Here is a 17,960-nt window from a genome sequence, read left to right on the forward strand (position 1 = left end):
AATAAAAAAAACTATACTCACCTGTCTCCATCTCCCAACACATATATCCAGGTGGTATATTATCCTTGCTGAGAATTGCTTTCTGTTATTGTCTTAATATGAAATGCCTGCCCAACCAATCCCTATTTGAAGCTATGGCCACTGATTGGCTGAGCAGGTATTTCCTACGTGTGGAAGTTAAATCAGGAAGTGCTGCTTAGAAAGGATTGGGCACCATCAGAACATCAGTGAGGGCCAAAGTAAGTGAGTAAATCTTTTATTTATTCATAATTATATGTGTGGGGTGGTCTTCTCAAAGAATTCATAATATATGTGGAACTAATAATTTGCCACAGAAATTATGGGGTTGTCTTTTGGAGAGGTTTCACTGTAAAATTAAGCCTTATTTCCATTAATTCAGTAAACAGTGGCCTTCCACCTAATTCCTACCACCTAATGTAAATTTCTGAAATACACAGGTGTAGCAGAATTTATGTAACTTTTTGAACCAAGAACACACATTGTGATGTTGAAGTTGAGTATAAAATATATGAATCAAATTATGGTGAGGAGCCAATACGCTTTCTGTGTGCCCACGTTGACTCCCTGGCAAGATGTTTATTTGCTAAACCATCTATTGTTCATGATATTATTACATGAAAAAATTAGGGGAAGAATGGCTAGACACTGTGCAAGGAGCCTAGATGAAGGCTTTTGGGGGGAAATAGGGTTCTGTGTTTGCACCCAGTAATCTATCTTTTATAGATGGTGTTATGTATAGTGCACCTATGTCATGACTTAGATTTCATAAGTTATGTGTATTCCCTTAAAAGACCATGACACCATGATCTATGATCATTCATTAAACTTGAAAAAACACAAGTAGATAGGGCTGACACTTCCCATGCCTGTAAGAATTCCAGCCATGATCAGAATGATATACTCTTTGCCAGTGGTCTCAAACTGTGACCCTCCAGATGTTGCCAAAGGCTGTCCGGGCATGCTGGAAGTTGGAGTTTTGCAACATCTAGAGGGCCACAGTTTGAGACCACTGCTCTACACAGTGGGGAGATATTAAAAAACGACTGTAACTTCTGTTCTAGCGATATCAATCACACCTTTTTTTATCTCACATTTTTAAAGGTCTCTTGTGCTGCTCTTGTACCACTTTTGTTCCTTTATTTTTTTTGCACCAAAATTATTAATTTTGGCTTCACATTTATTTTTTTATGCCATCTTTAATTGCCAAATTTGGTGGCAGAATAGTCAATTTTGGTGCCAAATTTTCAATCACGGAAAATTCTGGCAGTAGCATCTCACATAATATTCCATGATTACTAGCGCTCATACAAGCAATAACTGTATAAAAAAAACATGTCCAGGGGTTAAATGTGAGTGCAGGTGCAGTGACCATGAAATTATTATTTTTTTTTTTTATTAACATTTTCCAATAATAATTATTTATTTTTTAATGATTAATTAAATAACACATTTTAAAAAAAAAGAAAGAAAAAACAAGAACAAATACACTTCAACCATTTCTGTGATTTATACATTAGCAAAGAGGTAATGTGAAATTTTGATGTAAAATGGACTCCTTTGAAAATATCATGTAAAACAGGAAATTTACATAACCACGCCTACTTTTGCAAAACTGGTGTGACTAGTGTAAACATTAGATCACTCTCATGTTAAACACTTTGAATGTCTGATGGAAATTTCTTTTGTGCGAAACGCAAAGTTTTTGACGTGAAGAGTTTTGAATATGACCCCCGGAGTGCTCAAGAAAAAAGATAAAAAAGGAGGAAATATTTTACTTATTTTCCCGTCTTTACATTTATTTATTCATTCATAAAAGTATCCATGGTAAATTGTGTATATGGTTCCAGACACTACAAAACCAAACTGAGGTCCGTTCCCTGTGCCATGAATCATTATAATACTCTTACATTTAATACTTAGCAGAACAGAACTTTCCCCGGCAATCAGTACTTGAGATGGAATAAGAGGTCTGTCTGTAACGTAAGGACTCTCCCGATAACACCCTCTTTCTTGTTTCTTCAGCAATTAAAATTTATTTCCCCGTAGCTTAGAGAATGTAAGCATTGTGTTAATAAAACAGATGAAATCCTCCCAGTAAATGAGTTTTGTGTCACCACATCATTGGAAAGTTGTGAAATTTCTATTAGCAAAAGCGTTTCCAAGCTGTTTTTCTGTTTCAGAATCAGTCTGTTGGCCCAGAGGTTCTGGAGAAGATATTATGGCAGTGCTTTAGTTGTCCTTTACTTTTCTAGAATCACGAACAGTATTGACCACAAATAACCTGGTATCACACATATTACAATACACCTCTTACTACCCATCTCCACACTAAAGTAACAGACTGAACCCGACTGAACTAGCCATGAGCAATGACCATTTGAATACAAAACAAATTCGGAACATATTAAAGATCTTTACAAAGTCAATATGGTTTTTGACACTATGTATAATTTATACTTTATTTGGCTACACTGGACCCCAAACACGGAACACTTGAACTGGTGTAAGTATCAGTCACATTATTATTTTTAGATCTTTGAAAGGTTTAACTCACAAATGACCTCAAATCTTTACTACCAGAATACTGTTTTCTAGTATAAATACTCAGACCTCACAGGACAATTGTTTGTCACCTATTTTTATGAACAATGAGATGATTATAACATAGTGTTATATATAAATGAATGTGCTATTTCCTGACTGGTGAACATTATCTTTTTTTTTTTTTTTTTGTACACATCAAAATACAGTCACATATGCATTATATAAAGCCTGTATGTATAGTTTCTACTCCAAATGCAAATATTATGATATGGTTGTACATCTGATCATTTTCTTTGATATGAATAGTTGAATTGTAGTTATAGGCACAAACCAGCACTTGCTGGAAGCAGTACTAGAAACATCTGAGGCTCATATTTCATTGCAACAAACTTGAACAATTATCCTAAGACATCAATAGCACTGTGTTCCTAATAAACAGGAATATTGTTGATGCAATTTGGTTACATCTGCTGGATAGGAGTGAGTGCCATCCTCTCGATCAAGAAAGACCATCATAATCGACAAAGTGTTTCCACAAATGGCAGGAGGAAGAAGTAAATCCAAATTACAGACAATCTTCATGTATAGTGATAGCACCAAAAGTATCTTCCTCTCAGATAGGGTTTGTATTGTGTTACTAGTACTACTCTTTCACGGTAAAAAGGCAAATAGCATGGATTGTGTGCTCCACCATACTGTGACACATAGATTCCAAGCTAGAAGTGTCTAGTTGTCTTACATATCTGATCTCCCTTTAGGATGATTCTTTTTCGTTTCCATATGTAAAGCCAACAAAACTTTTTCAACTCAATAAAATCTTGACAATATCACTGACATCCTCCTATCCTTGTCCAACTGATTTGTGTTTTACGAAGGAAAGCTCAGAATGAGATGCTATGTGGCTGATTCACATTTACCAACTGTAAGTTTCAAAGCCCCCTGTAGATGTAGATTTTTCAAGGCTTTAAATTCCAGTGGCATTGCATGTGGACCTGCCTGTGACGTGTATCCATATTTTAGACTGTCATAGTAGTGATATTTTACAGGGTTCTGGTGGAGATCCCTCGAGAAAGGCCAAAAGCCATATAAGTCAATTCTGTTACAGAAACGAGTTGCCAATGTGTACATTAGGATTCCTGTAGTAGGTCTTTTTATGTGCACCTTGTTGGTTAACCAATACCTGAAAAAGACAAAATGCAACATTGTATCACTATATAGTTGTCATAATGCAACTTTCATATCCATACATGGATTTTCTGAATGCTTCAATCTCATTATACAGGGTGGGCCATTTATATGGATACACCTTAATAAAATGGGAATGGTTGGTGATATTAACTTCCTGTTTGTGGCAGATTAGTATATGTGAGGGGGGAAACTTTTCAAGAAGGGTGGTGACCATGGTGACCATTTTGAAGTTGGCCATTTTGAATCCAAATTTAGTTTTTTCAATAGGAAGAGGGTCATGTGACACATAAAACTTATTGGGGATTTCACAATAAAAACAATGATGTGCTTGGTTGTAACATAACTTTATTCTTTCATGAGTTATTTACAAGTTTCTGACCACTTATGAAATGTGTTTAATGTGCTGCCCATAGTGTTGGATTGTCAATGCAACCCTCTTCTCCCACTCTTCACACAATGATAGCAACACCGCAGGAGAAATGATAGCACAGGCTTCCAGTATCCGTAGTTTCAGGTGCTGCACATCTTGTATCTTCACAGCATAGACAATTACCTTCAGATGACCCCAAATATAAAAGTCTAAGGGGGTCAGATCTGGAGACCTTGGGGCCCATTCAACTGGCCCACGACGACCAATCCACTTTCCAGGAAACTGTTCATCTAGGAATGACACCCATAATGTGGTGGTGCACCATCTTGCTGGAAAAACTCAGGGAACATGCCAACTTCAGTGCATAAAGAGGGAAACACATCATCATGTAGCAATTTTGCATATCCAGTGGCCTTGAGGTTTCCATTGATGAAGAATGGCCCCACTATCTTTGTACCCCATATACCACACCATACCATCAATTATTGTGTTCCAACAGTCTTGGAGGGATCTATCCAATGCGGGTTAGTGTCAGACCAATAGCGGTGGTTTTGTTTGTTAACTTCCCCATTTACATAAAAGTTTGCCTCATCACTGAACAAAATCTTCTGCGTAAACTGAGGGTCTTGTTCCAATTTTTGTTTTGCCCATTCTGCAGCACCTGAAACTACGGATACTGGAAGCCTGTGTTAGCATTTCTCCTGCGGTGTTGCTATCAGTGTGTGAAGAGTGGGAGAAGAGGGTTGCATTGACAATCCAACACAATGGGCAGCACATTGAACACATTTTATAAGTTGTCAGAAACTTGTAAATAACTCATGAAAGAATAAAGTTACATTGTTTTTCTTGTGAAATTCCCAATAAGTTTGATGTGTCACATGACCCTCTTCCTATTGGAAAAACAAAAGTTGGATTCAAAATGGCCAACTTCAAAATGACCGCCATGGTCACCAACCACCCATCTTGAAAAGTTGCCCCCCTCACATACATTAATGTGCCACAAACAGGAAGTTAATATCACCAACCATTCCCATTTTATTAAGGTGTATCCATATAAATGGCCCACCCTGTACATTCACTCATAATTTTATTAAAGGGACAAGAACAGGAACAATGTATGTTTTTTAAAATCCATAAACTGAGGCAACCTATGTAAACAAGCAGGCAACCTATTGGAATATTAGAAATGCTAAGAAACACTGTACAGTAACATGTCTACTTTTCACTACATCTGTCTATATAGATGGAGTTTTCTGGTTGGTATCTATTTCTCTAGTCCTTCTTGTTATATCAGGTTACATGTCGATGTTTTGCTTTTGCTAACATATTATAGACATTTGAACTTCTAGGGAATATGGCTAAACCTGATGAACAACTTGACTTCTACTCAATGCCAAGCAGAAGCTGCAAAATGTAGGTATAATTTTGGGTTGAATACAAAACAGATGTAACATGTCTTCTCAGTAAAACAATGTTCTAAAATAAATCACTAGTGACACCGTTACTAAAATCTGAGGTTAAACCCTTCCCCTGTCAGGGAGTTTTGGCCTTTTATTTTTCCATAGACAGGTAGGGCTTGTTTTTTGCAGGACAAATTGTACTTTGTGAAGATCTTTTTAAATTGTCATAAATTTGTTGATCATGGCCGAAAAGCCATGCACATTTGCCGGTAAGACATGCACATTTGGGGAGCACGGCAACAAATGGCAAATAATTGCATAGTTTTTGCACACAGCTAGATCCCGTGCAAAAATTTGTGCTGTTTTCAGTAGTCAGACATTTGATAAATCCCCCCTTAGTTTTAATGCTGTTCACTTTGCACTGGAATTTGTGTCACAGGGGTGCCGATCAGACCCTGACAGTGCATGGGTTCAGCCTATGTTCTCTTCATCTGTTAAACAGGGTAGGCATATCCAATCGAGAAAGAGGGCAGTAATAAAATGGACATGTGCATTTCTTACCTCGGCTCTTGGGGGAACTATCCGGAATCATGATCACTAGCCCTGTTTAGCCATGGGCTTCTTTACACCTTTTTTTTTTTTTTTTTCCTGCTGACAGGTTCTGCTTTGAATTATGTACCTATTCTCAAATGTTAGAGCAGAACTTTTTAGTCTGCAGTATATTTCTTTCATATATAGTTGTGGTGCTCCCATCTCACCGACAAGTTGACCTCAAATACCCTGCATTGCTTCTTCTATCTCCTGTATTCTCCAAAAAGTTCTTCAGCATGTATTTGTTGCATAGTGCACAACGTATTCCACAACATAGGGCATTTCTATTGAGGTATATGGTACATGTGCTGAACTGTGCCAAGGTAATGCAACCCTTTATCTGACACTTACGAATGTTGAATGTAAGTCTCTGCCCCTGTTAGAATAGTGTTCATTCTAAATTACCTAATTGCAATGACAAATTACATCTGGGGAAGCAATATATATATATATATATATATATATATATATATATATATATATATATATATATCTTTTCTATAGCCTAACACAATCAAGTTAACCAAGGTTATATCTGTATATCCATGACCTCACTATGACTTCAACCACCAACAAAAGTTTTTCCAGTTCTTTCAGATCACAGGTCACTAATACCACTAATACCAATTTCATGGCCACATTACACCTATGGCATAAGCTGCAGTGGACATAATGCATGATGATGTCTTCATGTTCATTGGCCCTCATTTACTCATTTACTAAGAGTGTAGGGTTTTTGGTTGCCATTTTTTTTGTCCTCTGGTTTTTTTTCAGTGTGTTATTTACTAAGATGTTGCATGTTGTCCCTTTTTTATTGCATACAGGTTTTTTTCATCTTCAACGGAAAGGACAAAAAAATGCGGGAAAAAAACTGTTTCTCTTCCGAGATGTGAGAATCTGAGACAAGAGACACCACCCCAACAACCAGCAATGCAAAAGCATGACATTTCCAAAGCATTTGCCGAATTCCTGAGACAAAATTTTTAACAACATTTACAAAATTGGCGAATACCATTTGAACATGCATTTTTACACAGAGGCTGCGAGCCATAGCAACAACATTCTACAGAACAGGTGGAAGACAAGGCTGAAAGTGGATCATGTTTGCAATACTATGAATAAAATTGTGCAATATCTATTGAATAAACCACAGATAATAATAGAAAGTACTTCCATGAAACAATGCAAAAAATCCAAGACAACAGCATTTAAAATACACATTTAGTGAATATTTCTTCACACTTGGTTGCACAGTTTTGTTCATATTTACTATTAACTTATATGTCAGGATGAAAGGCGAGTTAAGTGAACGAGTCTTTTTAATTTGGGTTTACCTTATATTATGCATAATAACCATGCTTTTGAAACTTCCGACCATTTTACCTGTTTTTACACCAGCCTCTGGCAGTCAGATTTTCATAATCCACTCTTCTCCACTTGATCGGGTTTTTAACAAAAAAAAAAGAGGGGTTTTGGGAAAATATCAGGTTACGCCCATTTTTGAGAATCCAAGCCCCACGCCCCGTCTCCATTTTTTTTTTTTTTTAGACGCGCAATGTCGAGGAAATTGTCACATAGGTATGCGCCTAAAATCTGATAAAAAATGTCGGGTTCGGCTTAGTAAATGAGGGCTCATATGGTAAAATTTTTTTTTTTTTAAACTGTCACATTGCAGAAAAACTGTGCCACTGAGGTTATTCTCCTTTCTCTAACAGGTCACAGGCTATCTGAATATCAGCACCCCCATAACATATGGGGTCTGACTGTTGCTGCTAGATTTGCCACTTGATTGTAGGAGTAGGGTGTGTTACACTAGCACACCTGTCACTCACATGACATACAGGGGATTTCTATGATTTTTAGGATGCTGTATTTTACTCATCTCTGAACAAGTATATTGTATGAGGGTGGTGGCTGCTATTATAGTTCACTAACCCAGTTATTAAGCTCACATTCCCTTAACAGTTTCTCCCCTGAGGAAGTCACTACTAATTTGGCGATAGAAACGTGTTGGGTGGTTTTAGGGGCATCGTAGTGAGCCTTGGAATAAATTGATGCCCTTTATCTCTGGGGGCATGGAAAAATCCCTTTCTCATGCTTCTAGACAGGAAAGAGTTAACTTGTGACATGTGTAGGCTACATAAAAAAGACCAGTGCATCCACAATACGCACTCCCGAAGAAGGAAGTTTTCAGAAACGCATTGAGAGCATTTTTGGACTTCCACAGCCACCATAGTGACGTCACTATTGCTAGGAACATCGAGCAAACCGGAAGCCGATAGCAGCGTGGTAGAGACGCCACCGGCCGGGGCAATACTCCCACTGCACACACGCCACAGGATTAACTCCAGAATCCCTGGATCTCACAGCAGGAACGATCTAAACAGAAGCAGGTACCGTCTCGGAAATTTGTGAACCTTGAATGCAACCATTTGCGGTGCGAATGTACTGCTGCCTTCTATAATACAGGAGTGATTCCCTCTTGCAGTTCATCTGACCGGGCTGACTTTCAGCCGCAACACTGCGCTACTCGCTGTCAGATTCATCATCATTATCAGCTACACTTGTCTATATTTAGAGGTATATGGCTGATAACTGTATATCACTATAATAAAGTTCACTGTACCTTTACATTTGCATAGTAACCAGTCACTACTAATGTTCCTCCCTTTTTCAGCATCATCTGGTTGATTTCCATACACTGCATGACAGCACAGAGAAAAGCCACCAGCTCTTCTTTCTTTATCCCATCCTTACAGTCCAACAATGTTAATATAACACAGGTATGCTCCATATATATTCATTACTAGTTAAGCACTTATGGCCATGGGTCCCTCTCAGCGCACACTGTATATATTTTGATTGCACTTTATATGCTGTTCTTTGAACTTATCAGAGATTTCAAACTGCTGCATCTGGTTAAATTGTGGATGACCAAGTCGGAGGGAATTATACTGAATTATACTCCCTATATGGTCTTCTTGGTGCTGATTGTGGCACATTGAGCATTTATTGGCAACTATTAATATAATTATTAAACGTTAAGTTTTAACCACTTCAAGTTTACTATTTTACCACTTATTGCCTTGATTTCTATTGGTTTGCAGACAATATTCACAGTCTGTTGCAATTCCAGGAATTCCAGGGGCTGTAATGTTAGCGTAGTTCATAATATAGTGTCTGTACCTATGTGTGATGGCTTTCTCACAATTCTTCTGTGATTTTCACCCCAATATTTATTTTTAACAGCATATAAAATTACTGTTGTCTCAGATTTTTCCCAGGTTGCAATGCGGCCGAGACCTGACCTCACTAGTCAGCTGATGACAGGGAGCCTGTCTGCTTGAATGGGTGGAGGGATCACTTGGTGGGAGAGAGATCAATCTGCAACTAATGCAACAGATGTAGGCACACTGATTGAAAACCACAGGTCTTTTGAATGGATGCAGCTCATTTATGTTTCAATGGGTGGGGTGGCTGATGTGTGGGAGGGAGGAAAATTGAATTATGGGATTTGTATTCAAAGAAGAAAACTCAAAAAGGAAATACCAGTTCACAAAAAGCTATCTACAGTATTATGGTAATCTCACAACATAGCAATTTAGCCCCAAGACAAGCGCAAATCCTTCCTAAGCATGTCCATTACTGTCTGGGCAGGTATGTATTAAAATCACCTTATGGTGGATAACCCCTTTAACCACTTAGGGACCACGGGCTTACAGGTATGGCCTGACGCCCTGGTACTTAAGGACCAAGGGCATACCTGTATGCCCGTGGGAATTTCGGTCCCTGAGGCTCATCGGGCGGGAACCGGACCGGGATGCCTGCTTAAATCGTTCAGCAGGCACCCCGTGTAAACCCCTGGGGACCCCCCATGTCGCCGATCAATTCAGATCGTTGATTTGTGGCGAGTACGGGTCAATCATGTCCCCGATGACCCGGAATAAATGGGGAATTGGTGCCGTCCGACATGGCACCAATCACCCTATAGCAGCAGGAGTGAGGTGGCAGTGAGGAGGCATCTCACATTAACGGCCGACGAATCAGGACTCCTGCTGTGGGGGTGTCCCTAATGGCACTCGCTCTGCCCCTATTCCGGAGGGCAAGATCGGGTGCCGGTAATGTGTACCTGGACTGGGAGCCCCCGATCCCCAGCATTGGCGGTGGGATCGGGGCCCCCAGAGCGGAGATAGTGGTGGCGGGGGCAGGAGGATATGGCATGTGCGCAGCAGTAGGAGGTAAGACTGGCCTCCTGCTGTTGCTTAGCAACAACTCCCAGCATGCACAAAAGGGAATGCTGGGAGTTGTTGTAATGCAACATAAGAAGGCACTACTACAACTCCCAGCATGCCCTTTGGTAGTTTGTGCATGCTGGAGGTTGTAGTTATGCAACAGCTGGAGGCACATTTTTTCTATGAAAAAGTGTGCCTCCAGCAATTGCATAACTACAACCCCCAGCATGCACAAACTACCAAAGGGCATCCTGGGAGTTGCAGTAGTGTGCCTCCAGCTGTTGCATAACTACAAGTCCCAGCATGCCCTTCGGCTGTAAGTGCATACTGAGAGTTTTGTAACAGTTGAAGGCACACTGGTTGCGAAACATTGAGTTTGATACCTAACTCAGTGTTTCACAACCAGTGTACCTCCAGCTGTTGCAACTACAACTCCCAGTATACACTGATTGACTGTATATGCTGGGAGTTGTAGTTTTGCAACAGCTTGAGGCACACTGGCTGTGAAACATTAAGTTGGTTAACAAACTTTTTTGCAACCAATGTGCCTCCAGCTGTTGGAAAACCACAACTCCCAGCATGTATGGTCTGTCAGTGCATGCTGCGAGTTGTAGTTTTGCAACAGCTGAAGGTTCCCCCCCTCCATGGGAATGCATAGGGTACATTCACACGGGTGGGGGTTTAGAGTGAGTTTTCTGCTGCAAGTTATGTATGCAGCAAATTTTCTGCCGCAGCTCAGACTCCCAGCGGAAAACTCGCTGTAAACCCCCGCCCGTGTGAATGTACCCTAAAAACACTACACTACACAGAATAAAAAGTAAAACACTACATATACACATACCACCCCCCCCCCCCCCCAATAAAAATAAAAAACGTCTTGTGCAGCAGGGTTTCCAAAACGGAGGCTCCGGCTATTGAAAAACAACCACTCCCAGTATTGCCGGACAGCCAGCTGGAGACCTCCTGTTTGGGAACTACTGCTGTAGGGTATTTTGGTGGCCGAAGCAAATCTGAAATTTAGGCCTCAAATGCGCATGGTGCCCTCTCGCTTTGGAGCCCTGTCATATTTAGTGCCACATATGGGGTATTTCCATACTCGGGAGAAATTATGTTACACATTTTGAGGGGCTTTTTCTCCTTTTACCCCTTATGAAAAGGTAAAGTTGGGGTCTACACCAGCATGTCTACACTAACATGCTGGTGTTGCCTCATACTTTAAATTTTCAAAAGAGTTAAAAGGAAAAAAGACCCCCAAAATTTGTAACGTTTCTTACGAGTAAGGAAATACCCCATATGTGAACACAAAGTGCTCTGTGGCGCACAACAAGGCTCAGGAGTGAGAGCGCACATGTACATTTGAGGTCTAAATTGGGGATTTGCACAGGGGTGGCTGATTTTACATTGGTTCTGACATAAACGAAAAACAATAAATACCCACATGTGACCCCATATTGGAAACTACACCCCACACAGAACGTAACAAGGGGTATAGTGAGCCTTAACACCCCAAAGGTGTTTGACAAATTTTCATTAAAGTTGGATGTAAAAATAATTAAAAATAATTAAAAAAAATATATTTTTCACAAAAATTCTGGAGTTACCCTACATTTTTCATTTTCTCAAGGGAAAATAGGAAAAAAAAATCCCCCAAAATTTGTAGCCCCATTTCTTCTGAGTATGGAAATACCCCATATATTAATGTAAAGTGCTCTGCGGGCGAACTACAATGCTCACAAGAGAAGGAGCGCTATTGGGCTTTTGGAGACTACAAAAGCCCACCATGGTGCCGGAACAGTGGACAACCTCTCCCCCCACATGTGACCCCATTTTGGAAACTACACCCCTCTCGGAATGTAATAAGGGGTACAGTAAATATTTACACCCAACAGGTGTCTGACAGTGGTCCGTGAAAATGAAAAATGTAATTTTTCATTTGCACAGCCCATTGTTCCAAAGATCTGTCAAACACCAGTGGGGTGTAAATGCTCACTGCAGCCCTTATTACATTCTGTGAGGGGTATATTTTCCAAAATGGGGTCACATGTGGGGGGGTCCACTGTTCTGACACCACGAGGGCTATGTAAACACACATGGCCCCCGGCCAAATTCTCTCTCCAAAAGCTCCTTCTCTTCTGAGTTTTGTTGTTCGCCCGCAGAGCACTTAACATCCACATATGAGGTATTTTCATACTCAGAAGAAATGGAGTTAGAAATTTTGGAAGGTTTTTTCTCCTATTACCCCTTGTGAAAATGAAAAATTTGGGGTAACCAGCATTTTAGTGAAAAAAAATCAAATTTTTCATTTTCACATCCAATTTAGCGTAAATTTGTCAAACACTTGTGGGGTGTTGAGGCTCACTGTACCCCTTTTTACGTTCCTTGAGGGATGTAGTTTCCAAAATAGTATGCCATGTGTTTTTGTTTTTCTTTTTGGCTGTTGTGGCACCATAGGGGCTTTCTAAATGTAAAAAAAGTAAAATTTGGGAAAAAACTGCATTTTTGTGGAAACATTTTTTATTTACACATCCAACTTTAACAAAAAGTCAGCAAACACCTGTAGAATGTTAAGGCTCACTGTACCCCTTGTTACATTCCTTGAGGGGTGTAGTTTCCAAAATAGTATACCATGTTTTTTTTGTTTGTTGGATTGTTTGTGCTATTCTGGCACCATGGGAGCTTCCTAAATGTGACATGTCCCCCAAAAACCATTTCACAAAAATTCACTTTCCAAAATCCCATTTGCGCTCCTTCCCTTCTGAGAGCACTTTACGTTCACAAATGAGTTTTTTTTTTCTTACTCGAGAGAAATTTGGTTACACATAAAGTGTTAACAAACTTTCTGAATGTCATTTTGTATACTTTGATGGGTGCAGTTTTTATAATGGGGTCATTCATGGAGTATTTCTAATATAAAGACCCTTCAAATCCACTTCAAAACTGAACTGGTCCCTGAAAAATTCAGATTTTGAAAATTTTGTGAAAAATTGGAAAATTGCTTCTGAACTTTGAAACCCTCTGATGTCTTCCAAAAGTAAAAACATGTCAACTTTATGATGCCAACATAAAGTAGACATATTGTATATGTGAATCAATATATAATTTATTTGGTACGTCTATTTGGTATCATTATTTGGTATGTCTATTTTCCTTACAAGCAGAGAGCTTCAAAGTTAGAAAAATGCAAATTTTTAATTTTTTCATGAAATTTTGGAATTTTTCACCAAGAATTGATGCAAGTATCGACGAAAATTTACCACTCTGTTAAAGTAGAGTATGTCACGAAAAAACAATCTCAGAATCAAATTCATAAGTAAAAGCATCCCAGAGTTAGTAATGCTTAAAGTGACAGTGGTCAGATGTGCAAAAAATGCTCAGGTCCTTAAAGTGAAAATGGGCTTGATCCTTAAGGGGTTAAGTAACATTTCAGAAAAAGAAGGTCCTTTCTAGCAACGTGGATTTTTTTCAGTAGGAAAGAAGAGCGTGTCAAGCCATAAAATTGAGAAATAATAACTAATGTAAACTCTATGGAAATGAGGGTAAAGTAGTACTTTTAAAACTTAGCAGAAACCTCAGAGCCAAGCTGTTGTGAATTTTAAGTAGAAAGTAATAAAACTGAGGATTATCAGTCACCCGAACTCTATGGTGCCACATCATTTACTGCGGAATATATATTATTAGAACGTCATTCAATTTATGACAGGATTTTAGCATTTGCCACCAGACACTGACCATATTAATCCATACAACCTCCTCTGGCGCACAGATTCCTGCTTAAAGCAACATTATGTATGACATTTTAACAGCTATTCATCTTAAATATAGGCTGGCGAGATGCATCTTAATACTTACATCTATTGAATGATAGTGTATAAAAGAACAAGCATCGTCTTCAATGGTATCTGTGGCAAAGCAGTAAAAGACTTTCATAGAAATATAGTGGGATTGATTTCAAAGGGTGTTCCCATATAGTAGGTGGAAGAACCCCTTATCTTACTAATTCCTGTTTGCAACATTCTCCATACACTGTTTACTTGTCTATTTCCATAAGTCCCATAGGCTTCAATAGAAAGGGTAACATGCATGTCACCTCCTTATTAACATGTATGGATAATATAATGGGAAACTGTTGTCAGTAGATATACAATGGCAATACAGAAAGTCTAATATCTTGTATTTTTATGTAAGTATTATATTTAAGAAAACTGGCCCACGACGACCAATCCACTTTCCAGGTAACTGTTCATCTAGGAATGCTCGGACCTGACACCTATAATGTGGTAGTGCACCATCTTGCTGGAAAAACTCAGGGAATGTGCCAGGTCTGAGCATTCCTAGATGAACAGTTTCCTGGAAAGTGGATTGGTCGTCGTGGTCCAGTTGAATGGCCCCCAAAGTCTACTGATCTGACCCCCTTAGACTTTTATCTTTGGGGTCATCTGAAGGCAATTGTCTATGCTGTGAAGATACGAGATGTGCAGCACCTGAAACTACGGATACTGGAAGCCTGTGCTAGCATTTCTCCTGCGGTGTTGCTATCAGTGTGTGAAGAGTGGGAGAAGAGGGTTGCATTGACAATCCAACACAATGGGCAGCACATTGATCACATTTTATAAGTGGTCAGAAACTTGTAAATAACTAATGAAAGAATAAAGTTACAATAAAACCAAGCACATCATTGTTTTTCTTGTGAAATTCCCAATAAGTTTGATGTGTCACATGACCCTCTTCCTATTAAAAAAACAAAAGTTGGATCCAAAATGGACAACTTCAAAATGGCCGCCATGGTCACCACCCATCTTGAAAAGTTTCCCCCCTCACATATACTGATGTGCCACAAACAGGAAGTTAATATCACCAACCATTCCCATTTTATTAAGGTGTATCCATATAAATGGCCCACCCTGTATTATTACTCAAATGGTCTCCAGCGGGTGTGGCTATGCCGCATTGGGTGGGTGGATAACATTACTTCAGCAAATCCCTTCCACCATGCTATCCACCCACCCACTGCAACATAGCTATGACCCCTAGAGACCATGTGACTTATGACATATTGTCTCTGAATACATGAAATGCTTGGAAAAGCGAGATCAATTATATAGGTGATCAGCTTGTACAGCCTGCCAGAAGGCAGAACATACAAGTGTATGGCAGCAGAGCAGCATGAAACAGGTAAGGGGAATTCCAACCACCATCTAAACTCATTGGAACCCCACAATCGCACTAAGGGTGGTTCAGTATAGTGTCACGTGCCCCCCCCTCCCCCCATAATGCTTAAGATGCCTTGATTGGTATTGATCATGACATCTAAAGGGTTTAAAGTGGGCATGGATGTGATCGCCTAAATGGCAGGTTCTGGATACTGAAAGGAGCCAGAACCCTACACATAGCACACAAGGGTATACATTTATGCCCTGCAAAGTATCAGGCAGCAAGGGTGTAAATTTACACCTTATGTCCTCTAGGAGTTAATGTTGAAAATACCCAGGTGTCCACTGGTCCCAATATTGTGGATATTGATAGTTGTATAAAATTTGAAATTGATCTTACTTGTTCATATTTTCAGTGCCTTTGACATCACTACAATTTTGTTAAAAGTTTTGTTTCAAAATATTCATTTTTGATGGGTTTAAAACAATAAATAATTCACTGAAGAACCAATGAACCTACAGCAGGATTATAGATTGTATACAGTGAGCAGCTACATTATTTACATGTGAAATACAGGGTGATTCAAAAGGAATGGTGCACAGTCTTAATAGTCATAACCAAGAGAACATAACACTAACTTATTAACATTTAAAGACGATTATCTATCCTAGTTTCATCTTTACATTACCATTGGTGATGTGGCAGTAGTGCAGTAGTCCAGATGCTTGCAGCATATCCTCGAATATAGACTCAGGGGAAGATTTATCAAAACCTGTCCAGAGGAAAAGTTGCTGAGTTGCCCATAGCAACCAATCAGATGACTTCACGGTGTACTAAACCCTTTACTGTGACATCACTATGTATTATCCTTGTGCTGTGACATCACTGTGTACATTATCCCTGTACTGTGAAATCACTGTGTGTATTATCTCTGTACTGTGACATCGCTTTGTATTATCCCTGTACTGTGACATCACTGTGTATATTATCCCTGTACTGTGACATCGCTTTGTATTATCCCTGTACTGTGACATCACTGTGTGTATTATCCCTGTACTGTGACATCACTTTGTATCATCCCTGTACTGTGACATTACTGTGTGTATTATCCCTGTACCGTGACATCACTGTGTATTATCCCTGTACTGTGACATCCCTGTGTGTATTATCCCTGTACTGTGACATCATTGTGTGTATTATCCCTGTACTGTGACTTTTCTGTGTATTAAACCCTGTACTTTGACATCACTGTGTGTATTATCCCTGCACTGTGACATCACTGTGTGTATTATAACTGCAATCTGACAACACTGTGTCTGATCCCTGCACTATAATGTCAATATGCATATTAACTGTGTACTGTGACATCCCTGTGCATATTTACCCTGTACTTTACAGGGATTATGTGCACAGTGACAATACAGTACAGGTTTTATATGCATAGTGACATTATAATGCAGGGATAATATACACTGTGATGTCACAGTACAGGGATAATGTGCACAGTGATGTTACAGTACATAGATAATACACAAGTGATGTCACAGTACAGGGATAATAAACAGAGTGATGTCACAGTACATAGATAATACACAAGTGATGTCACAGTACAGGGATAATACACAGTGATGTCACAGTACAGGGATAATATACATAGTGATGTCACAGTACAGTGATACTATACAGTGATGTCACAGTACAGGAATAATACACACAGTGAAGTCACAGTACAGGGTTAATACACAGTGATGTCACAGTACAGGGATAATACAAACAGTGATGTCACAGTACAGGGATAACCATATGTAAATTGCACACCACAAATATTCAATATGTTCCAAGAGATATATAAATCTTTATTTATCACAAAACAGACAGATGAGTACACACAGTTAAAAACAATTAAAAACACATAATCCAAGAGCGGAGGAATATAATCCTACTACGCCCACCCTGCAGTGGGTACAAATAACCCTAAGATGTAAGCCAGTCCCGGACCAATAAAACACAAACCAATCTCTGCAGCAATATGTAATGATTGTACCAATAAATAGCACCTGACAAGTATTAATATAATATTAAGATCGCCTAGCAGCCTATCCAATGTCAGTGTAATAAAAAATATACATAAATCTCAATGCATATAATAAGTTTGTCTGAACAATATAAGGTGCAATACTACTACCTGGAAAAAATGCTGTATGTCCGTCAGGTCTGGCTGTCAGGCTCAGTGCTCTAGTGCTGCTACCGGGATTCCTAACATCCAAAGCAGGGAAAAGCTGACCCCACGCGTTCCGCCTCCAGCTACGGAGGCTTCCTCAGGAGTGATGAGGTACTCATCCTATCCGTCTTATATATACAACAGAATAATTAGAATTATAGTCACCTGGAGTAATACCTGTGGACCGCATGTAGACTAGCATTCATTATGGAGTATCAGCGGAAGCGAGACTTGGCACGCTA

At 39.3% G+C, this 17,960-nt stretch overlaps 1 protein-coding gene across 1 annotated transcript in view; it reads right to left on the bottom strand.

Moving 5' to 3' along the window:
- Window positions 1-1,416: 1,416 nt before the first annotated feature.
- The window catches only part of ST8SIA2 (ST8 alpha-N-acetyl-neuraminide alpha-2,8-sialyltransferase 2), a 338,633-nt gene continuing 322,089 nt past the window's right edge, over window positions 1,417-17,960 (bottom strand). Inside the window, exon 6 of the mRNA XM_056571875.1 lies at window positions 1,417-3,745. Within this exon, the coding sequence (XP_056427850.1) occupies window positions 3,460-3,745 (286 nt within the window). The 3' untranslated portion in view covers window positions 1,417-3,459. The remainder of the gene's footprint in view (window positions 3,746-17,960) is intronic.

Source organism: Hyla sarda, chromosome 4 (genome assembly GCF_029499605.1).
Source record: "Hyla sarda isolate aHylSar1 chromosome 4, aHylSar1.hap1, whole genome shotgun sequence".
NCBI classification, from domain to species: Eukaryota; Metazoa; Chordata; class Amphibia; order Anura; family Hylidae; genus Hyla; species Hyla sarda.